General features: G+C 38.4%; 1 protein-coding gene across 3 annotated transcripts in view; it reads right to left on the bottom strand.

Moving 5' to 3' along the window:
* Positions 1-7846: 7846 nt before the first annotated feature.
* Positions 7847-25801, bottom strand: part of mre11a (MRE11 homolog A, double strand break repair nuclease) — a 191668-nt gene continuing 173713 nt past the window's right edge. For all 3 annotated transcript variants that reach the window (XM_058799759.1, XM_058799760.1, XM_058799761.1), the window contains 3 exons: positions 8511-8578; positions 8240-8318; positions 7847-8165 (listed from right to left, as the gene is read on the bottom strand). In XM_058799759.1, the coding sequence (XP_058655742.1) occupies positions 8121-8165; positions 8240-8318; positions 8511-8578 (192 nt within the window). In that variant the 3' untranslated portion in view covers positions 7847-8120. The remainder of the gene's footprint in view (positions 8166-8239; positions 8319-8510; positions 8579-25801) is intronic.

Here is a 25801-nt window from a genome sequence, read left to right as displayed (position 1 = left end):
CAATGTTTGAAATCGTGTAAAACATTTTGAATATGATAGGCAGTTCATTGTATTTAAATTTCTTACAGCGCTATGATGTTTTCATGCTCTATATAAAACAATAAAAGTAATATGAGTGTACACTGTAACATGATGAATGCTACGAGTCTAAGTATGTTTAGTACATGTTTATTATTAATAGCCTACTCTGTTCAGAAATAGATTTTAATAACGTGCTAAACAATAATAATTAGTTTCTCAGATATAAGATTTCTTTCTCTTTTTTATGATAGTGATATATATGATATTTATGACATATATACAGATGTTCCTGATATTAACATGCTCACAAATGTTTTTGTTTGTATTTTATTGAATCAGATACCAGCACCAGATGTATCCTGATGTCTCTTCAAACTGTTTTCCTCTGAGAGCGCTGTACCAACATCAGATGTTCAACTACACTGATATTCTATGTCAAAACAAGCTCCTTTTCTACTGATTGTTTTTTTTTCTTCTTGAATCCATGGAAAGAAGTAGAAACACTTAAATAAAACACGTAAATATCAGGTATGATTTACTTGTTGAACAGAATCTGTTGCAGGAATGACTCAAAGTCTGTTCACATCTCTGTGGTTAGATTAGTGTGCACAATAATGTGTCTTTGACCTTCATTATGTATGTTTTAATTATACTGTGTTGTAAATAAAATACAAATAATTTAAAAAACCCTTTTTTTCAATCTCCTCACATTCTCTCTTACCTGCCTCACAGTCACAGTCACACTGATGGGCCATTAGGGGAGGGCCCTTTGTCTCTCAGGTGAGACTCACTTAATATTCATGGCCATTGCCACTCCCTCGCATATAGACCCTCGATCACAAAACATGTCTTGAAAATTTTAAATCAATATATTGTTTTCTGTGAATGAGTAAGCAGAATGATTTTCACATAATTTTGAAGTAAATATTCTAGCCTACAAGACTGATTACTCAAAAGTCTTGTTCAGGACTATTTAGTGTGGGTTTTATGGCCTTATCTCAGCTACATTTTTTTTCCCAAAACTTACAAACCACGCATAATATTTTTTTTCTAAAAAATGCAAACATGTACATCCATCTTGGTCACATATTATTGTAGCACAGTTTGTGCTGAATACAAAAAAAATTACATGTTGGTCATTAGTATGTTTTAAGTAGCTGAAATAAGCACAAATATCAGGGCATGTCAAAACATCTCAAGGGCCCCAAAATGACCTCAGACACCAGAGGGTTAAAGAAGTATGTATCTACCAATCAAAAGGATTGGGATATTAAACTTCCCTTGGTGCTGATGGCCGCTCAGGCCACCCCTCACCAGTCTACCGGAGTACCCCCTTTTCACATTGATGACAGGGAGAAGTACGACGCTACCACTACATCTGCTGTACCAACCAGGTGACCTAAATCTCGTCACCGCCTACACCACTCACCAGTACCTGGAAGAGTTGCATCGGCACCTGAGAACGACTTTCGCCTTTGCGCAACAGCAACTCCAAAGAAGCGCGGAAGGTCGTAAAACCTACTACGACCAGAAGGCCTCTCACCATGAGCTCAATGTCGGAGACAAAGTGTGTTACTACAGCTTTACCAAACCAAAGCAGAATGCTTCTCATCGCCTGTCAAAGAAGTGCCTACCTCACTGGACAGGACCCCACGAGATAACAGACAAGCTCTCACCTGTCGCCTATCGAATCAAAATCAGACAAGGACGCAGCGATCCAGTCCTTTGATGGGTCCATCGAAACCAGATAAAGAGGCACCAGGGCTCCAACCGACAGGAAAAGGGGAAAGATCAAACCCACTGACACAGACCGACAATCATATGCTCTACACCACACTAACATAATTTCTGTCGTTCTAGGAAAACATATAGCAGTCTTGCTTAAACACAACACTGACACACTCTCCTCCGCCGCACTGCTAGGACTGATCTCTAGTAGAGAGGAGTTACTCCACACGTGATACTCGTTTGCTGCCTCATCTCATTCAGTGTCCGTGTGCCTTTTGTGTTTTTCTTTGTGTCTCTCTGTGTTTTTTTCCTTTTCCCTCTTTCACTATATTTTCCTTTTCACTCTAGTCCCCGCATCAAGGAACTTCCTTAGCCGATCCTTAAACCCAGGTCCCGAAAATTGAGATTGACTCCCTTCACTAACATTGCCAAAATCATCGGAAACCGATGACTAGTCAACACTCTAGTGATACAGCCACACGCATTATCTTGTCCAACCAAACTCTATGGATCACTGTCCCTAAGGGCTCGATCCTCCACATTGACGAGTTAGCATTGTATCACCTGACCGACGATGAGTATCAGGGTGAAATCGAAATCTCGCCCTTTTTCAAACAGCATTCCTTCGTCCTCGATCCAGAATTGGAAGAAAGGATCAAGGAGGAAGGAACGCAATTAATTGATTTGACTCCGGTCGATACAGCTTTAGAAGCTATTGCAATTATTCGGTCTTGGTCTGCCGCTGACACCGTGCTTTGCATCTCTACGGTTGTAGGATATGTTGTGACTTTGACACTGGCCTTCCTCCTACACAAGCGAGTGAACGCCGTTCAAGAGTCTTTCAATAAATGCATGTCAGGCGTCCCGCGCATTTTCAGACGTGATAGAACTGACCAAGAACCCGAACCTGAAAACTCAACAAACCTGATTAACGCCTATACCGCCTTGTCGAACCCTTGACAATTAATCCAATCAAAATTACTTGATTACGAATCATGCCGAACATTGCATCCCTATGTCCTCTCAAGATTCAGTCAGTGATGGAGATGTTGTTTGTGTCTTGTGTGTGCCTGTTCTCCCTGTATCTTGTTCCAGCGCCCGCCGACGTTCGCAAAGGGAACCTCACAGAGCGAAAGGGGGATGTGTAGAACCTGGTCGAAAAGAACGCACACACATGCGTAACTTAAGAACATTCCACTGGAACTAATCTTCCATCATCAGCTCGTAAAATGAGCAAATGACCAACACAACGCCTCAATTCTATGACTAGCGTCCGGCCATACTCTCCTTACCACCTCGAGAGACTCGTAAAACATGATAAGGTGAGGATGAAATGTCCGCACTACATCTGTTTGGAGTTAACAACCAATAATTACTCCTTTGGAGAAGCTCCAGAACCAGAGCGTTCGCGATACTGCGACCCCGCTTACCATAAACTACCTTCTGATAAACAAAAAATTCACTGACTTACAACTTCATCTCAGCTAAGAAGATCACCAGAGCCACACAACGTGATACTCCTCATGACCTCACGACCTCAGATTTGGCATCCCGCCTTCCAAAGGAATGCACCTCTTTTCTCTTCTTCTCATAAAAAAACAGAGAACACCCAAACTTTTATGGACTTTGCCCAAAAGGACAATCCAGAAAAGACTGCTGCTATTAAAGCAATATACTCAAGAGACAATATATATATGAATGTGGTATTCTATGTTTTGTTTACCTTGCTGTGGTTATTAGAACTCAGGATATTTTAATCTATGACTTAACCTGTTTAGTAGGTAAAATTATAGGTATTCAATATGACAAACACCTCATGTGTGGTATTGAATTAACCATTATTTTGATTACTATACATTGAAAAGGATGAATGTTGACTTTTAGCATCATAAGGTATGATTATAACACTTTATAGAAATCTGCTAGGATATTTCCTCCATGTGACATATTTATCAGCAGATAATGTATGCACGAAAAAGAAGTCGTGCTGGGCGGGGCTCCGCCCTACAGAGACAATGGGATAGACAGTGAATAGGATGGACTTAATTCTGTCCGATAAAACAGACACCCAACTTTGCTAAGTGTTGGGTTGGAACCACTGTTGAACAACTGGTGAAACTGCAAGGAGACTTGGCTATATTTTAAAAGTGAAAGTGACATACAGCCAAGTATGGTGACCCATACTCAGAATTTGTGCTCTTCAATTAACCCATCCAAAGTGCACACACACAGCGTGAGCAAACCATTTATGTTGGGGTTGGGGCTTCATTGCCTTGCTGAAGGGTACCTCAGTCGTGGTATTGAGAGTGGAGAGAGCGCTGTACATTCACTCCCCCCACCTACAATCCCTGCTGGCCCGAGACTCGAACTCGCAACCTTTGGATTACGAGTCCAACTCTCTAACCATTAGGCCACGACTTCCCGTAAAACATGAAATATGTACTGTACATCATAAATGATTGTTAAATATAAGATATGTATTTTCTTGTATGCGCATATACTGCATGAGTAAATATATGTTTAATGTATTTTTATACATGCAGTACCATATTTTATCTGTATGTTATAAAGTTTTACTGAATATAAAATTACATTGTGATATATAAGTATAAATAGATTGCAATTTATGAAAAGCGGCAATTCGTTATGTATTGTTCAATCTACTGTAATATATTCACACAATATATTATTCTGTATAATTTCTAATATACCAATATGTAATTTTATTAAATGACATATTGGTATATTCAAATTATTGATCATTCATATATTAGGAAATATATTTTCTTTGTGTAAAGGACACAGCATTAGGTTTCACAGAAGCTCTAAACTAATCATGTTGTGCATTGAATCTCTAACATAACTTGCTGTACATAGACCTCCTAAAACATTAAAAACTGTCGTTGTGCATTGCAAATAACATTTCATGAGTCAGAAACATCTTTCATGTGGGAAAGCTTTACTCTTAGCACTGCATAAAGTAAGTTTCTCTCACTGAGAAAAAAAAAGAAGCTTTTCAGCATATCTGGGCTTGCTTTCTCTTCATTTGTTCCGTAGCACTAATACAGCATTAGTGTTCATAGGAGCTCTAAACTAAGAGATTCCACTTGCGATCAGATACAGTTAAAATTTATGGATCCAATCTCTCCAGTTAGTGTGTTCATGGGAGTCCTGTGGGTTCAGCCAAAGATCAAACCTGCCGCGTAGTTGGAGTACAACAGATAGTGAGGGTGCATGACAAGACAATGTAGATGGGAGAAGGAAGATAATATTCATTACATTTGCAGGGGTTGTTTAATATCAAGAGAGATGTGACCATGCTAAAGGAATAGTCTAAAGGAGAATCAACAGTCACCCAGGTAAGAATAATTCTTCTGTAAATTTGTTGTGTTACTGTCATGAACGTGCATCAAAATCAGGTCTTACAGGTTTGGAAAGACATGAGGGTGAGTAATTAATGACATAACTTAAATTTTTGGGTGAACTATCCCTTTAAGGGCACATTTCTAACTGTGTTTTGGACTATGCAAATGAGTTACACAGGGGAAAAGAAAGGTGGGCCACACTATTTGTGACTACTCTTGATGCCAACAGCCAATCACAGCACTAGAATGCAGATGCATCAAAATGTACATCAAACTCCTCTTCATCGGAAAGAGATAAAGATACCCTTTCAACAGGCACTCCTTGTTCTGAGTCTTCGGCCTGTGAGAGAAGGGACAGTAACATTCTGAGTCTCCATCTTAATGAGATGTTAACAGATTGACAAGTTACCAAGAGATAGGAGACATTAACAGATTTCTGAGTCTTTCTCATGAGACAACAACAGATGCAGAATGTCTTGAGTCTAGGGGTGTGCAATATTGAAAAAAAAATTATATCTCAATATTTTTTGGGATTTTTTCGATAATGATCGACGATATTTTGCAGACTGTGTTATTGTGCTGATATCTGACTACCGTGGACAGCTGCAGTTTTTGATATTGTTCATATTTTGTGTGGTCAGTTCACATCAGTGATAGAAATTAATCTTTTAATATAAGTTTAAATAGATTTTTACCTTTTATGGGCAATTTTACCTTTAATAAAGCCATTTTTTTTCTCCTAAAAGTATGCATCTTTTGAGTCAAACTGTTACATTCAATCAGTCAATTAGAATAATAAGACATTTAGGCTGTTACCAAACAAATGAAACCAGTATCAACAAAATTCATCTTTGCAGAAGTTGCATCTGAGGTGGCATTTAGATGTATTTACACACTGTTTAGGACATGGAGTGCTTTAACCTGCAGTTACAAATGCATAATGTTTTGATATTTTAAACATAATACATTAAATACTGATATTTGAAATTATTTAAAAATGAACAGATACTTTGAATGTGAAATTAAAATTGCCAGTAGGTCGCAGCAAGTCACTGTTAACAAGTGAGTCATTGCGATTGTACCGAATCATTTAACGGTTGATTCACTCAGGAACTAAACATCGTCATGTTGCTCAGAGACACAAAACAGTGCTGTGGCTGTGTTTGGAATGTTTTTTTATTGGCGAAATGGAGTAAAAACAGGCAATATGTCTAAAACATAAGTCTCTTAATATTAACTTATTGTTTATTGAACTGTTGTATAAAATCAATATCACAATCATGCTTATTTTTGAACAAAAAACGGCACTCTTCGTGTGATTGTAACTATATGAAATATTTATATATACAGTACACACATTTTCTGCCCTCGTATCTTGAATTTTGTGATCATTCTTAATGCATTTTAATAGACTGAATCATGCAGTGAAAGAACACGCTGTAAATGCGCACGCGCTCTAGTCTAGACTTCACGTAATGAATGCGTGCTCTCTGTAGGGGTGTTTTGTTTGGTTTTTGCAAAATACTCCATAATGTAAAATTGCACATCGTTAAAACAACAATTACGATATTATTGCAGACGATATATATCGCACACCCCTACTTGAGTCTCCATTATAGAGAGACAGACTGATGACGTTCTTAGTCTTTGGGCTTAGAGGCAGAAGACATACAGACATCATTTCCAAGTTTCAGATTTTAGGACACTCTGATGCTCCAGGAGATCAGCGTCCAGCAGTGTTTTGAATTCAAGGTTGTTGAAATGGATTCCAGCTTCTTTCCTTACTGCATACCCAGCAGAAACAGTGGAAAAAGTCATCTGAACTGCTCACACGACCACGGGGAACGTAAATATCACGTAACCAAACCTCTTTCCAGAGACCTTGGCATTGTTGCATATAATTAGTATACCTGTATGATTTTTTGAAGTTATGTTAGATGTTAAATAGCTGATATCAGTTAACAAATAATCTTTCATTTATTTGTTTGATGCAAAATACGGTTCTTCAATTTAGTAACTTCAAAGAATCAACAGATTATCAGTTTTTCCAAAAGATAATGCAACTTGTAGCCATAGTAACACCCAACTTAATCACTTGCATTTTATGCGTCTTGTGCACTGTCATTCATTTAGTTGTTGTTGATTACTCTTGTTTATGTTTTGTTAAAAACCTTTATTTTATTACACTTGACTTCCTTGTGTTCATAGTACAGTATGAGGCTCTACAAGTTAACAATATCTAACCAAATTTTCAGATAAATCAGTTGACCAACTTTCTCCAGTTTGTTAATTCCAAAGAACCCCCTATTGGAAGTGTTTTCATGCTGCCAAGGTAAAAGTATTCGACTGGTACTCCAAATTAAGTGAGGGGGTAGTGGTAATCTGATGTACTCTTAACTGTACCTTAAGTGACGTGAACTAAAAATCAGAAGATGCTACAATTATCTATAGTGTTGACCTATCAGAACCTGTAGAAATGACGTCAACTGCGACCATAGTCCTAGTGGTTCTGTGTCCTATGTTAGTTGAAGGCTGGACCATCTTACTAATTTCTATGGCATTTGGAGATGTGGAAAACTTCAGTAACCAGATTAAACTATATTGTGTGTGTCTGGGGTGATGGTTGTAGCAGTATTTTGCTGTAAAATACATTTGAGCCTGAATTGCCAAATACAATATTCTGGCTTGTAGCAATAACATATTTTCCTATGAATGTACACCTAAGAAGAAAGTGACAGTTTAAGGTTTTTATTGGCTTGGAACAGACATAAACACACTTTTGCTTTGATAAACACACATGGAAGCATGTCCTCAAATAAATATCTGGGACAATAAAAGACAAGTATAAAAGACAACAATGTTCAACATCTAACATGTAGCAGTTTTTAAAACAACTGTAAGTTAACCTTGAACAAGCTAGTTTACTTAAATCTCTGCAAAAACTCTGGAAGTACTGCAAAAAGAAGTGGATTCACTAGAAGTAGACAAGCAATTGGGTTTCTTTCCTTATCTGCGGTACGGTCTTGACCCCTTGAATGGATCAAACTCATCCTGTAGGGAGAAGTGAAGGTAAATATCAATTTGTGAACAAATCCAAAACAAAAAGGAGCGGATATTATTCCTACCTCGTCTTCATCATCAAAGCATACTCCTTTAAAAGATTGGCTCTGGGAGCCCCTCTTACTGGCACTTAATGAAGTCAGCCTATTGGTTAAACAAGGAAGGCATAGGCAACAGGTTTAGTTACTTTAAAAAAAAAAAAAAAAAAAAGTTAACTAAATACATTTCACAGCTTTTCAGTCTTAATCACTCTGTAGTTAAATTAATCCAGGAATGCAAAAATATGCAAAACAAATTGTTAAGATGTGTTTTCCACCTTTATGCTTTTCAACTTACTTTTGTTTTGGTTTGGAACATTTTAAAAATGCAACATTCTCATCTGAGTCACTGTCCTCTATGGTAATCTGAGAAGGAAGAGAAGAATAAGATAATGCATCCAAAAACTAAAATTCTTAGCCTTAGAAAGCACTGGACTTCTGCCGTCGGCTAGCGGTGAAAAAGCTAATGCTTAAGCCAACGGCAATGGTGAATTGCCATAGGTGTGTGAAACAAGATTTTTGCAACCATAAAAGATAAGTTTGAGGGAGACTTTCAGTCTCTACACACGTTGTGGAATTTGCGGAGTTAGTGGAGACTGTTAAGAGTCAGACACAGGATCATGAGGGCCGCTTACTGGAGGTGGCTCTGACTGACTTGCAACAGATGAATAAAGCGTGAAGAGTGATGTTCAGTGACTTAGAAGGGTGATCATGATGTGATAACATAAAATGCAGTGGTGTCCCAGAGGGAGAGGAGATTGACTGAATTTGTCAATACGCTGATACCTAAACTACTGGGAGAGACTCATTTTCAGGGACCACTGGTCATTGACTGTGCTCACTGCGCTCTCAGGCCAAGGCCGCAAGAGAGACAGATGCCCTGCATGATCATTGCACAATCTTTCAAAAAACGGAATTAATTCTATGATTTCTCCAAGACCGCAGCTTGTACAAAAGTTATACACTTTTCTGGATTATACTGCAGAGGTAATGGAACAGTGGTGGGTGTTCAATGAAGTGATTTGCTTGAAATTTAGAGGTGACACACAGTCTCTGCATCCCAGCAAAGCTCCACATTTAGAACAACGGACAGTTCAAGACCTTCACTGTCCTAGCAGAGGCTGCAAAATTTGTGGAGACCAAGCTGAGACAGAACTAAGAAAATATGTAACTCGCTCTTAAAACATTTTATATTTGCTTGCTGATACAACCCGAATTCCGGAAATGTTGGGACGTTTTTTAAAATTTGAATAAAATGAAAACTAAAAGACTTTCAAATCACATGAGCCAATATTTTATTCACAATAGAACATGGAGAACATAATAAATGTTTAAATGGAGAAATTTTACACTTTTATCCAGTAAATTAGCTAATTTCAATTTTGATGCCTGCTACAAGTCTCAAAAAACTTGGCACGGGGGCAACAAAGGGCTGAAAAAGCAAGAAATTTTGAAAAGATTCAGCTGGGAGAACATCTAGCAACTAATTAAGTTAATTAAGTGAAAAAAGTGAAAGTGAAGTGACATACGGCCAAGTATGGTGACCCATACTCGGAATTTGTGCTCTGCATTTAACCCATCCAACGTGCACACACACAGCAGTGAACACACACACACCGTGAACACACACCCGGAGCAGTGGGCAGCCATTTATGCTGCGGCGCCCGGGGAGCAGTTGGGGGTTCGGTGCCTTGCTCAAGGGCACCTCAGTCGTGGTATTGAGGTGGAGAGAGCGCTGGACATTCACTCCCCCCACCTACAATCCCTGCCGGCCCGAGACTCGAACTCGCAACCTTTGGATTACGAGTCCAATTCTCTAACCATTAGGCCACGACTTCCCTTGTAATCATGTCCGTTTTTTGAAAGATTGTGCAATCATCATCAGGTCTGTAACATGATTAGCTATAAAAGGGATGTCTTAGAGAGGCAGAGTCTCTCAGATGTAAATATGGGCAGAGGCTCTCCAATCTGTGAAAGAGTGCATAAAAAGATTGTGGAATACGTCAAATTGCAAAGGCTTTGCAAATCTCATCATCTACAGTGCATAACATCATCAAAAGATTCAGAGAAACTGAAGAAATCTCTGTGCATAAGGGACAAGACCAAAGACCTTTGTTGGATGCCCATGGTCTTCGGGCCCTCAGACGACACTGCATCACTCATCGGCATGATTCTGTCATTGACATTACTAAATGGTCCCAGGAATACTTCCAGAAACCACTGTCGGTAAACACAATCCGCCATGCCATCTGAAGATGCCAAATAAAGCTCTATCATGCAAAAAGGTAGCCATATGTGAACATGGTCCAGAATCGCCATCGTGTCCTGTGGGCCAAGACTCATTTAAAATGGACTATTTCAAAGTGGAAAAGTGTTCTATGGTCAGACGAGTCCAAATTTGACATTCTTGTTGGAAACCACAGACGCCATGTCCTCTGGGCTAAAGAGGAGGGAGACCTTCCAGTGTGTTATCAGTGTTCAGTTCAAAAGCCAGCATCTCTGATGGTATGGGGTGCATAAGTGCATACAGTACGGGCTGCTTGCATGTTTTGGAAGGCACTATGAATGCTGAAAGGTATATAAAGCTTTTAGAGTAACATATGCTCCCCTCCAGGACAAAGAAAAACCACATACTGCAGCTATTACAACAGCATGGCTTCGTAATAGAAGAGTCTTGGTGCTGAATTGGCCTGCTTGCAGTCTAGATCTTTCACCTATAGAGAACTTTTGGCACATAATTAAACGAAAAAATAGGACCAAATTCCAACACCAAAACTCCAGAAACTCATAACCTCGATGCCCAGACATCTTCAAACTGTTTTGAAAAGAAGAAGAGATGCATGGTAAACATGTGTAGCAAAGTAAATTAAGCAAAACATATATATATATATATATATATATATATATATATATATATATATATATATATATATATATATATATATATACACACACATATATACATATATACATACATATATATATATATATACACATACATACATACATACATACACACATATATATATATATATATATATATATATATATATATATATATATATATATATATATGTTTTGCATAATTTAGTATATATATATATACACACAGAATGAAGGAAAGCGAGGAAAGAGAGAGAGAAGAACAAAGAATGGCAGCATTTCACATCAATTAACCACAACCCAATGAGAATCATCAAAGAATCAAAAATACTTAAAAAGGGGTTCAAACTTAAACACGCATCTAAATAGTTGTAAACGTTTACTTGTATTGGCTTTGTTGCTGAACAAGAGTCCTGATGCGATAGACCACGGAGGTTCTTGAGTTCTTTAGGAGTGCGGTTTTCCTCAGGTTCTTCTGAAGAAAGGAAAGTCCACAGCGAGTCCACAAAGTTACTTGAAGGTAAAACTGCCAGAAGGTAAAACTCAAGAGGAGAGTTTTGAAGAGTCTTGGTAGTGTCCGTCTCAAGAAGAAAGGTTTTTGAACCATGATTAGTCTGAGTTCGGAACTTTTGATAGTTCATAGCCGCACCCACCTTTTTGGTGGAGTGGCCAATCAGAGGCATGAATTTTGAGCGGGAGAAACTTTCTTTGTCTCCATTTATGGCCCTTTTGCCTTATTGCTGGTCTGGAGAGTTGGTGCAGTTTTACTTCAAAGCATAGTAAAAATTGTATGATGTATTTCACGATCACATAGTGTACATCATTGTTCGAGAAATAAAAGGAAGATCATTTTGATACCAAGAAAGAAACCTCTAGAAGATATTAAAGCAGAGATACACACATACACTTGAATATAGGCGTTTAGATTCTAACTAATACAGGTAAAGAGTTGTAGCTAGGTTAATATAATAGGGGAACATACATACAACACATGCATATACCAGATACATTTATAACTGCTTAATTATGGCCTAAATAAAGAAAATGTCTTTATGTGTGTGTGTGATGTGTATTGAAATTGTGGAGACCACTGGTCTAGTCAGGCCGTTGGTGCCTGGCACGGGGGTCATTCACTCCTCTTTGGAATGTTTTTGAAGTTTGATAGGGAGACTAGAGAGGAGATCTGTTTAGCATCTTTTTGATAGTGGGGGAAAGCCATTTCAATTTGAGCACCCATATAAATGTAGATGGTGGGGCCAGGTTGGTAATTTATATGCAAATGTCAAAAGATTAAAAGGGTCTCTTAAAACACAAAGTGTAATCAACCATCAATAAGCTTAAGCAGATGCTACAAAATCCCCCCTTTGGCTGAAGATGTTCTCATGGAGACATTGTCAGGCAACAGTGGATCATGAAGGTCGGATGGCAGGTGGATCCTGATGGTCAGATGGCAGGTGGATCAGGAAGGCTGGATGGTGGGTGGTTTGCAGCCTTTGGATCCTCCGCTTTGGTGTTAACCTTGGTCAGGTTCAGCATTGTCTCCGCCTGGGTACCTCTTTTCCGGTGGTTCCGTTTGAAGGTTTGAGGAAGGGCAGCTGTGCACCTGTTCATGGACCTTTGCACCCCGTTGACTCTGTTAAAAAGAACAAAGGCAAGGCTGAGAGTTAGGGTGTACCCGATTGCTGTGGTAAGGCAAAGTGCCGTGGCGGAAGAGGTCCAGGATTGGGCAACGGGAAAGGTGGTCTGGACAGGCAGCCGAGACAGTGCTTGGAGGGCTGTGTCGATTGGGGTGATGTCAATCATCTGGGAACCCCCTTTCTCAATTCCGGTTCCAGGGTGAGATTGTGGTCCTTGAAGAAGGCTGGAATTTCTACCTCGGATTGGTACTCTTCACTTGGAAGGTGGTACAGCGCCAGGTCCCCAAGGTGGAGGATGGCACTTTTGGGCACTTGAATCCACATACTCTATTTGGGCAGGCTGACACGGGTGGCAGTGTCGTGCTGGTCATAGGTCAGTGTGGCGGAACGGATAGGCGTGTTGACGAGCCACTGATTTCCCACAATCTCTGCTTGTGTTTCTGTGACTTGTGCGCGAGGCGTGGCCTCAGCGGGGCAGAGTGTCTCTCTTTGCATGGGTTGTAACCCGCAGATTCCTTCAGTGTTGTCTCGGAGGAAGGGCTTGCTGGGGCAGAGATAGTGAATGTCTTTGGTCACACATGCGCACCCTTGCCAAATTCCAACATTAACAATGACTACGTTTATATGCGCACGAATAATGCGATTATTTCCAATAATCAGAGTAAGGACTTAATCGCATTATGATGTTTACATGTAAAGAGCAAAGCTCTTACTCCTGTTTACATGCAATTTCCATTATTCTTATTATTCGCTAAGAATTGTGGTAATTTTTTTTACTGCCATTATTCACATACCCCACTGTGCATCACAAATGATGGACTCAGAAAGAGCAGGTGTGTTTACTGGCCGCTGTTTTTATTTATTTATGTCTAATGCATAATGACTTTGTATGGCTGTATTCACAATATGTGTTAATATATGTTAATTATATTGTAATACAGTATTCCACGCTTTTTCGGCGCCATAGAAATGTGATAGAATTTGTTTGCCTACGCTGCCGTCGCGTTCTACTCGCCGTTTCTGTATGAGGGTAAGGAACAGAGACTGGTGGCAGCGAGTTGTGTTTTCCCCAGAATGCGATGCTTTCTTCCCTGCCATCGTTTCTAATCTGCGTATTAATACAGGTGCGTGTCACGTCATTCATATGTCACAAGCGCATGAGCACTTTGGTCAGAGCGGCAATACTGCGATTAAGGTGTTTACATGTCTGTATATTTCGATTAAAATCGGCGTACGCCACCTATGTTAATACGATTATGCTTGCTGCGATTATGAGCTTAATCGCATTATTTAGATCTAAGTATTGCGTTTACATGAGGTAAAGTTTAATCGAAATATTGCCAAAATCTCATTATAATCGCATTAAGAGGGTGCATGTAAACACACTCAATGTCTTTGAGTCTGTAAATGTTGTCGGATTCAACGATGGGTAGATTCAGAAGAAATGCCATCTCGCTCTGCTCGGAGTCGACATGTAGCAGGATGGAGCCTCCCAGGGAGTAGGCGAGGTGGGTTTGGAGAGAGTCAGGTGGATGAGCAGTAGCAGAGGATAACACCCCAGATATGGGGGAATTCTACCCACGGCTAAGCTGTCGATGGAGGAGCTTTTTTTTAACCTATACATAAACTAAAAAATACAAACTATACAAGTGCTTCAGATAAATACTGTACATGTGCGAAGAGAACATTGTGAGTCTGTATCTGGCTGGGGAACAGTGCAGGATGATTTGTAGTGCATGAGCATGTAAACAAAGGTATATTACTGAGTCTTTTTGTGGGATTTGTATACACACAGCAGTGTGTGTGAAAAGAGATTAGTGCGCATAGAGAAGGAGAGTGTGCTACTACAGGTGGTACTACTACAGTACTATATTGATCATTAAAGTTATTTCATAGTTTGCTAATGTTAAAAGAAGAAACTTTAACATTTTAAAAATGTAGCCTGTTAGTTGCTAATAGTGAATGTTGAAATGAACACACTCTAACAAGGAACAATAATTCTACAGTTTTCATTGTTTTCAATGCTGCGAATGGACTCTTATTGTTAAGTATTACCATTTAATTTCAACAATCATGCTTAAAGATGGCCATCTTTAAATATCTACACAAGACCATAGCATTAAAATTACATACAGTGGGTATGGAAAGTATTCAGACCCCCTTACATTTTTCACTCTTTGTTATATTGCAGCCATTTGCTAAAATCATTTAAGTTCATTTTTTCCCCTCAATGTACACACGGCACCCCATATTGACAGAAAAACACAGAATTGTTGACATTTTTGCAGATTTATTAAAAAAGAAAAACTGAAATATCACATGGTCCTAAGTATTCAGACCCTCTGCTGTGACACTCATATATTTAACTCAGGTGCTGTCCATTTCTTCTGATCATCCTTAAGATGGTTCTACACCTTCATTTGAGTCCAGCTGTGTTTGATTATACTGATTGGACTTGATTAGGAAAGCCACACAACTGTCTATATAAGACCTTACAGCTCACAGTGCATGTCAGAGCAAATGAGAATCATGAGGTCAAAGGAACTGCCTGAAGAGCTCAGAGACAGAATTGTAGCAAGGCACAGATCTGGCCAAGGTTACAAAAAAATTTCTGCTGCACTTAAGGTTCCTAAGAGCACAGTGGGGACAGGACGACTGGTTGCAGTCGAGGGAAAGATGAATGCGGCCAAGTACAGGGATATCCTGGATGAAAACCTTCTCCAGAGTGCTCAGGACCTCAGACTGGGCCAAAGGTTTACCTTCCAACAAGACAATGACCCTAAGCACACAGCTAAAATAACGAAGGAGTGGCTTCACAACAACTCCGTGACTGTTCTTGAATGGCCCAGCCAGAGCCCTGACTTAAACCCAATTGAGCATCTCTGGAGAGACCTAAAAATGGCTGTCCACCAACGTTTACCATCCAACCTGACTGAACTGGAGAGGATCTGCAAGGAGGAATGGCAGAGGATCCCCAAATCCAAGTGTGAAAAACTTGTTGCATCTTTCCCAAAAAGACTCATGGCTGTATTAGATCAAAAGGGTGCTGTTACTAAATACTGAGCAAAGGGTCTGAATACTTAGGACCATGTGATATTTCAGTTTTTCTTTTTTAATAAATCTGCAAAAATGTCAACAATTCTGTTTTTCTGTCAATATGGGGTGCTGTGTGTACATTAATGAGGAAAAAAATGAACTTAAATGATTTTAGCAAATGGCTGCAATATAACAAAGAGTGAAAAATTTAAGGGGGTCTGAATACTTTCCGTACCCACTGTACATATGGATATTGTATGTTTACTCACATACTTTATATGCTTCTATTTTTTAACACTTGATAATTATCTAATAAAAAAAATAAAAAAGTGTTAGTCACACACCGGCTATGGCCTTGTGTAGATATTTAAAGATGGCCATCTTGAATGCAGCGGTGCGTCTAGGAGAACTCAGAGGTATCACACACACAAACAAACACACACACACACACACACACACACACACACACACACACCAGACGCTTTGCGTTCAATTCAAGTGGCGGTCTAAAACAATTTATTTAATCCTCAAACGGACATAAGTTTGCTTCAAGAATGAATAATGTGGCATAAATGAGTTTGAAGTTCGGCGTTTAAAAAAACAGAGCAAGCGGAAAGAGAAATTGCTATCTATTACAGCTATATGAAGAATACAGACTTTATTAGAGCCACAGAAAGACAAACATTTTGCTGAAAAATGCACAATACATAATTTATAGCCTAGGGTGAAGTCATTATGTACATTCACAATGATTTGGGACAAATATAATGTAATTTAATAGAAAACTATGTGAATGGCGCTCTGTTCCACGGCAGGATTTTCTGTCGGCTGTATTTAAATACGAGTCTGGAGTTTCCCGCTCTGTGCAGCGCGCAGTGTCACGTTTCAAAATAAACAACACGTGCTGTCAGTGATTTCCGCCTCTAGAGGCTGCTCTCGTACTGTTTAATGCCAGCGGACCCTTCTCAGCCAATCCAGCAATGGTTGCAAACCAGAAAACTATTGGCATGAATTTTTGCCGATAACCGATAGTTGCGGCAATCAACTGATTAATCGGCAAAACCGATGAATCGGTCGACCTCTAACTGTGAGTGTTCAGAACCACCAAGGTGCCCTTTAATGATTTGCCTATAGTCTTCAGGGTTTGGCCCTGTAGTGTGAGTTTTTCTATCAGCTGGGGAATCTCAGTCTGGATCTCCCTTACATGTTGCCTCAGGGTAGATAGGCTCACGGAGTTGATGCTGGTCACTCCCAGATTGAACAGGGTTCCAACAGCAGCCGCAGCTCCGAGCAGGGCCCCCAGGAATCGTTTGTTATGCATGTCCGCTTAGCTCGGCTTGGGTGACAGTCATTTTCTGCAACTGAGTGAGCATGTGTTTGATATCAGCTTCTGCGTGAGCGAGGCTATTTTCAGTCCATCGGGCACCTGCCCAACTGTAGTGTGCAGCTGCCTGGGGAAGATGTGTCCGGTAGACGTTTCGGGGGTCAAGTCGGACATACTGACCATCGGCCCTATGAGCTTAGTGCACCCTGTGTACATTTCTCCACACATACCCTCTCCTCATTGGCAAAGACCTGCTAGACTGCTTTGAACCCCTGTTAGACTTTAAACAGCTGAAAATTTGGGCTCAAGTGCGAGAATCTCTGGTCACTGCAGCCACCCAGATCCAGTCTGTATCCAGATCAGATGGTGGATCAGCACCTAGAGATGACCTCTACAGCCCTGAACGTCAGCGGAGACCAGGACAACTAGATGAGCCTCAGAGACTGATCCCCAGTGAAGACCCTGTTTCCTAGACGGCCATCGGGACAAGACCACAGGAATCAGATGAGTCCTTTGCACAATCTGACTCTGCTGCAGCCTAGATTTAAACTGCTGATTTTGTCTGGTCAGAGGAGAATGACACTATTTCGACACACTATTTCCCCGTCTAAATACTGTAAAGCTGATGTAAAGCCACCCAGCTTTATATCAAGCTGATGTAAAGCTGCTTTGACACAATTTGCATTGTTAAAAGCACCATACAAATAATAGTGACTTGACTTTACTTGACATTAAAAAAGTTCTCAGTAACGTAATCCAAGTACCACAATATAAAAGTAATCAGATTACTTTTGGATTACTTCAAGTTACATATGTAAATAAAGTTTAAAAAAAATATATAATAATTTAAAAAAAAGCAATATCTAAGTACTTTTATTTAACTATGTCTTTAAAATTAAAACTAATAAAAACTATAGTAAAAACTATTTGAAACTATTAAAAATCGTGTCTTGTTTCACCATCTCGATATTACAGCCCGTATATACATTTATATAAAAGGCTATGCAGACATCTATTGGCTATACAGTTTAGTATTACAGTTTAATTTGATTATTTCTTTAACATGTACAGTAGTAAAAATAAATATAGTTTATACACAACATTAAAAAATGTACACATATACATATTAGTCTATTTTAAAATAAGCCTACATGTCAAAATGTATGTGAAATGCTATGATCTTTCTTTATTTCACTGATTGATCCAGGGTGTGGGGACTCTCGTTAATTTCTACATTTTCCAGCCCATTTTCTGCTACACACAACTGCAGTCATGCACACCATGGAATATTAAATCAATAATAAACACTAAGTTTTAGAGATAACATGAACATTTGCAGGTACGACTAGCATGGAAATCATCAAGTTGGTTGAGTAGCCTTTTTTAAAGCAAGAGTCTTCATGCATAGCTTACGCAGTACAACTATGTTATCTCCTTTATCCTTTTTGAAGACAAAATAACTGTGAAATTTTCAGAGATGAAAAAGTTTTTCCCAGCAGTGAGCATCGTAATTAATTAACTGTAGCAGCGTCTCATCCCACGTTTCAGGAGAATAATTGTAGACGGGTGTTATTTGCGCACGCACTTGCAGGTGACTCACGTGAGTCAACATATGTCAATAGAACCAGGAACTACTGTATGATGAAGCAGTGCTAAATATAGTGTTTTATATATATATATATATATATAAATATATATATATATATATATATATATATATATATATATATATATATATATATATATATATATATATATATATATATATATATATATATATATATATATATATATATATATATATATATATATATATATATATATAAAAATCATTTATTTAATTTTAAATGAAACAAAATGTAATCCTGATTGTATTCCCACTTTTTACAAAATGTAACTGTAATCTGAATATTTAGTTTTTTGATGTAACTGTAACGGATTACAGTTACAAGATTTTTGTATCCTGATTACGTAACACCGTTACATGTATTCCGTTACTCCCCAACCCTAGTCACACCATAGGACATTAAGTCACACCATAGGACATCACGTCACACTAAAGAACAGAAAAGGTAGTTATTAAATTATTTCTATTTAATTTTGAACATGTCAAAGGAGAACGAAAGTTTAATTTTGATACAAACAAAATCAACATGTTTTTTAAACAAAACAAAAAAATAATTTATCAACAGAATTCAGTCTCTAGTCAATCAGTATGTTACTGAAACTCTTCTAGCACCCCAGTGGTTCTGTCAACACTGTACTGGCTCCCTATTAAACATCGTATAGATTTTAAAATCTTGTTAATTACTTATAAAGCCCTGAATGATTTAGCTCCTCAGTACTTGAGCAAGCTCTTATCGCATTATAGTCCTCCATGTCCACTGCGTTCTCAAAACTTTGGCCATTTGATAATACCTAGAATATCAAAACTGCGGGCGGCAGATCCTTTTCCTATTTAGCACCCAAACTCTGGAACAATCTGTTCGGGAGGCAGACACACTCTGTCAGTTTAAATCTAGATTAAAGACCCATCTCTTTAACCTGGCGTACACATAACATGCTAATACGCTTCTAATATTCAAATCCGTTAAAGGATTGTTAGGCTGCATTAATTAGGTCAACCAGAACCGGGAACACTTCCCATAACACCCGATGTACTTATCACATTGTAAGAAGAATGGAATCTACGCTAATATTAGTCTGTTTCTTTCTTATTCCGAGATCACCATAGCCACCCGATACAGTCCGTATCCAGATCAGATGGTGGATCAGCACCTAGAGATGACCTCTACAGCCTTGAATGTCAGCGGAGACCAGGACACCTAGATGAGCCCCAGAGACAGATCCCCAGTGAAAACCTTGTCACCTAGACGGCCATCGGGACAAAACATCGGGAACCAGATGAGTCCTCAGCACAAATTCTGCAAATTGAATTTAACTTTATTTACCACCTTTTTTACATGACGTTTAAATGTTAGGGTGGAGTCATATGGGACTCCTAGTTACTTGAAATCATTAACAATATCAAACTCCTGTCCTCTAAGGAGCACATTAGAATGTGACACCTTCATTTTGTTTGGCAAACGCCATACAGGCTGTTTTTTTTATGTTTAAGTAGAGACATGACATAGTAAGCCAGTCATCAATGTGAGCCATTGCTGATGTAAGTGTGGATGCTATCTCTTGGTAGTTCTTAGCATATGTAAAGATTACAGCATCATCTGCATACATCTGAACATCAACATTTTTACATAGCCTCTGGCAGATCATTTATATACAGTGTAAACAAGATTGGACCAAGTATGGAGCCTTGAGGGACCCCTACTGGACAATCACAGAATGGGGACTTTGAATCATTAATACGAACACATTGATTTCTGCTGGACAGATATGATTTAATCCAGTTGAGAGCTTGTTCAGAGAAATTGAAATATGTTAATTTAGATAAAAGAACTTTGTGATTAACAGTATCAAAAGCTCGCTTCAGGTCTAGAAAAACAGCACCAACATAGGAACTCTTATCTAGATAGCCTTTAACATTTTCCAAAAACAAACAGTTAGCTGTTTCTGTTGAGTGATGGGCCCTGAACCCAAACTGCATAGGGTGAAGTAAATTATTGCTTTTATTGAGATGTTGAATCAATAATTTAGCCACCCATTTTTCAACAATTTTAGAAACAACAGGCAAAATACTGATTGGCCGATAATTGGCCATATCTGATCTTTCACCTGATTTAAAAATGGGTGTAACCAGGGCCATCTTCCATGCTGATGGTGTAGAAGATTTTTATGGATATTAATCAGAACTACTCAGACATAATCAAGGTGAATTTTGCTTATAAGGTATCTGTTGAATCTTCCAATATATTCTGAAGGCCTTGGTGTCAAAGTGTGTACGTGGCAAAATCAAAACTCCAAGTCTTTGTTTCATTCTTCGAACTGCGGGGCGCAACACTTCAATTGGAGTCACGAACAGGATCTGGAAAAGAGCCACAAAGTGTACTACCGCTTGGAGCAGATTTCAAACAACACGTAAAGGTGGCCACCTTTTTTAAACAGGTAAGCATTTTTGCTTATATAATATTGTGTTGTTTGCAAAATCTGTTCTTGGTGGTAAGGTCACTTAAATTTTGCTCTTCCAAAATACTAAATTTAAAGATGAGAACATAAAAAAAGAGGAGTTTTTATTCCAGAAAAAATAACTGCATGCATTATCTGGTTTATTGTTTGAGGTCTTGATGAGTAACTTAAACTGAACTGAGATGATGCAGGCAAAAATACATTGCTAGCAATGGTCTGTGTTTATTTGGAATGGTCCTGAAGGGACAGAAATAAACGTGAAGCAGATATAGTATAGAGAGCGCGCAAGACCTACGATACCGCCCTGATTAAATTCAAAAAGACAAAAAAAAGTTGTAAGTTTACAGGGGTCTGAGATGGGTAGGCCAAAATTCCTGGCAGAATCTTGTTCTTTTACTGCGAAGAGAGAATACAGAGAGGTTACAGTAACAGAACCAGTATTTTGGAGCAGGTGGTTACTCGAGAGAAAAAAGCTTTGTTTTGTTGTTTTGTTTTGAAGAATGTTTGAAACTGTGTCCGTGTCCGAATGCATGTGTGTGTGAAAGACTGAGAGTGAAGAGAAAACACAGATTCCGATTGGGTTTGGGGAGAGAAGTGTGCCTTTTTCTAAATGGAGAACGGCCGCAGCTCTTGTCACACTCAAGAGGGACTTAGAGGTGTGCATGTTGCTAGGGAAATAGGGTCAATAAAGATTGAATCCAGATGTGTAACAAGATCTTATGTTGGGTGTCTGTGTGAGAGAAAAAAAGGCAAGAGGGAGAGAAAAAATTTCTGAGAACAGCGCTGTGGAGAAGAGATATTAAGTGAGGAAGTTCAATAAAGAACATTAAAAATAATAAGTGCGCACTAAATAAAACGATAGAGACGAGAGATAATTAAGAAATGAATAAATAAAAATCATTATTAAAGATTTTATGAATACTATGTGATCATAAAATAAAGAAAAAGCATATAGAAAGTGTACATGCATCAGATATAATAAAAAGGTCATAAAATAAAGAATAAAAAATTAATTGAAAAATAGTGGCAACATTATTATAAGAAATTAATAGATTAATAAAAATATTACACATGCTTATAACTGAAGACTTCCAAAATTTGTATCTTGTTGTCCCTGGGAGACAGTATGAAGGTTAATCCATTACAGAATTAGAGATTTGGGTTTGAGCTAACCAAATATAACTTGTGTAGTGCAATGTTGAATGAGAGCAAGATTGGGTGACCAAGTTCATAGAAATTTTGAATCAAAAGCTATAGGATATTTAAAAATAATAATGGAATTTGTTGATTAAATAATTAAATTAAATAAAAGGAATTATTTTATGTTGGTTGGGAAAATCCATTCACAATTACTAGATTATTCTGAACCATGCAAATATAGAAGAAAAATTATGATTGATATCTTTAGTTTACCATACATACTGTTGTAACAGAAAGGATTTTTTTTTGTTTGATTATAATACATAATAAGGGTAGATTACTGCTGCTTTCTGCATTTTGCAAAGAAAAAACTGCTTGCTATTTTCCTGCAACGAAGAACTTGCTTTACTAAAAGAGAATAAGGGAACTGCTGTTTTTAAACCAGATTACCTTTTTTATTTATTTACTTATTTTTACCTTTTTATTAAGGGGCCATAGAAAGAGATGGTTGAAAAGTGAAAATTAGATAAAGAGCTGATTGCTCAGAGACAATTTGGTCACAGTTTACAAAGGTGCAATTTGAATAATGCAGTCTCTGAGTGTTAAGATTTCAGATGGCTTCTGGATCAGTGCCTTGACAAAGCAATGGAGTCTGTCTAACAAAGTGGCGAAGAAGCAAAGACAGCTGTAGAGAGAAGAAGGGGGAGGGGCTGATGGATTTTCAGCTACCCGCCGAAAAGAGGAGTGCACACTTCTGCATGGAGAAGAGCTGACTTAAAGCAGGAAAAGGTGAATCTTTCGCTTGAGACTTTTCCTGAGTGTGAAGAGAACATCCTGAAATGCAAAACTCTGGCAAGAACAATCAAAAGCCAGACTGAGGAGAGGCAGAGAAACAACGGAGATCATACACCACAACATCGGGCCTTTGAGTGCCATCACAGACTGACAACCCAGTGCAACAGCCAAACAGCTTCAACAAACTGATGATCTAACCAGAAGCACTTCCATCCCTTCCCATTGTGTGCACAGGTGAAGCACATTTATTTGATCACTTTAGAGACTGTTTCAAAATTTGTTAATCATTTTATTAACTTTATTAATCTTGATTATTCACTGGTCTCACAGCAGTTCTTTGAATTCTGTGTTTTAACTAACATTCTGAATCTGCTTTTCAATAGGTACCAGTCCAGCCTTATGTCTTAAGAAATAAGAAATTTTGACAGACAGAAGTGGGTGCTTGACTCACCAATCAGATAAAATAAAATCGAGCTGGATTTGGCATAGTGAGGGCTATTTCATTAACCAACTAGGGACAAATGCACAACTGAATTATTGACAACAATGCTGATCTCTTTGGGAAAGAAAAAAAAATAGACAAGATGTCTAATAGAAAAATATATATGGCAGATAAAATAAAAATATTGGTCACATTTTGTTTAATGGTAATTTTCTAGGGCTAGATTGCATAAAAAGCATAATAAAAATTACGCCAAAGATCCAAAATCATGAAATCACATATGCTGCCGTTACCGGGGATAACAAGATAGAAATGTTGATGGCCATGGATCCTAAATTATGCAGAGATCTCTAATCCTCATCTCAAAAGTAGCTCATGAGCAATAACAAAAAAATATGAGATGTGGACACCTGGGTCCACATCTCTCACCTTAAAATACGCCAACCAGCTTCAACAACCCCACACAGCATGAAGTGAGGGATGAAGGGCGTGCTAGTAACGACCCTCCCTTGCCAACGAGGGAAAGACCATTGCAACGATTCGCAGAGTCACCCTGGTGAAGATGGAATGAGTGATGGGACAGCTAACGAGACGATCAGAATACTTGGGAGCCAACAAATGGAAAAGAGGAAGTGGAAAGAGAAGGAAACAGACAAGCAGACAACTCAGGAGAAAGTGACGAGGAGAGACGAGTGACACAAGATGAAGTACAAACTGATGACATATCAAAAAGAGATAAGCAAGGAGCTCACATTCTTTTGTGAGAGGAAGCAGAAAAGTGGAAAGATATCTGATGATCATCACATGCCTAATGCATATTGTAATTCTACAAGCTCGAGCTGAAGACAACGGCAACCAGACTTCCTTTCAATTGCAAATGCAAACGAGAACCAACAGCAACCAGACATCCCAAGAATGAACTTTTCAGCCCTCAAATAAATCTAACAGTGACTTTTACGTAATCCAAAATGAACAAGCAAAAGTTGAGGAGGAAAGAATATCTAGACAAAATAGACGCATTGTAGATGACAATTATAACATCACTATCAAAGGCAATTCAGATATATTATGGGAAAAGGCAGAAGATAATAGTTGGTATAAATGGGTAAATTACACAGCAGAAAAAGAAGACTGGGAAAACTGCGTAGTTTGTCTGGAAGCGAGACCGATTTTGTAAATTGTACCTATACCTATACACAGTTCTAGTTGCAAAATATTTCATGATGAATTGTTTAAGACATGTCCAGGACTGACTAATGCAATGGGGTTAGATGTATTAAAAATGGGAAGTAAATGTTTAGTAGAACGAGGCAAAGCGATAAATGTCTTTAGAAACTGTACCCAAAAAATGGCATCTTTGCCCATATTGGGGCCAGTTTCTCCAATCCACAACGATCTACAGAGAAGCTACTGAATTACAATGTGAACGTACCCGTAAATGGCCTATTATACAAGAAACAAAAATCCAAAAGCCGCAAGGAAGAATACAATTAATGGCAGATCAGGAATTTGAATGTTGTGAGAAAAAGGGAAATGTTGACATAGGAAGGTTTAAAGGAAAGTGTAGCAAAATATGGCAAATACCGCGATGCACAGTTGACTATTTAGTGGTAAAAGAAGGCCCAACACCTATATTTGATGACATTGATATTCCATTAGTAGACATATGGTGGATGTGTGGATTAGAATATGGCCTTTTGACAACATTACCAGAAAATGGTCAGGATTATGCACTAGGGTTATGTTGACACATAAAATGAGTCACATCTCTTTAGAAGAAGGAGAAACAAAAGAAGAGAAATCTAGATCGAGAAGGGCTTATGAAAAAGACCCTGCAGTTTATATAGATGCTATTGGTCAACCGAGAGGTATACCTTATGAATTTAAAGCAAGAGACGAAGTTAAATCAGGATTTGAATCAATATTCATTTAGATTGAGCAAAATAAAAATACAGAATGGATCAATTATATATATTACAACCAGCAGAGATTTATTAATTACACTGATGACGCCTTATCACTTTTAGGAGAACAATTGGATGCAACAAGTCGAATGACATGGCAAAACAGAATAACTTTAGACTATTTGTTAGCTGAAAAGGGAGGAGTCTGTGTTGTGTTTGGGGATCAATGCTATACTTTTATACCAAGTAATACTGCGCCAGAAGGAGATCTGAACTATTGTTTCTTGGAATATTCGATGTATTATGTTTTGAATGTGTTTTTATGTTTTTGATACACATAACTGT

Source organism: Onychostoma macrolepis, chromosome 15 (assembly GCF_012432095.1).
Source record: "Onychostoma macrolepis isolate SWU-2019 chromosome 15, ASM1243209v1, whole genome shotgun sequence".
In the NCBI taxonomy this organism is placed as follows: Eukaryota; Metazoa; Chordata; class Actinopteri; order Cypriniformes; family Cyprinidae; genus Onychostoma; species Onychostoma macrolepis.
The sequence above is the reverse complement of the archived record's forward strand: the minus strand, read 5'-3'. Positions and strand labels throughout refer to the sequence as shown.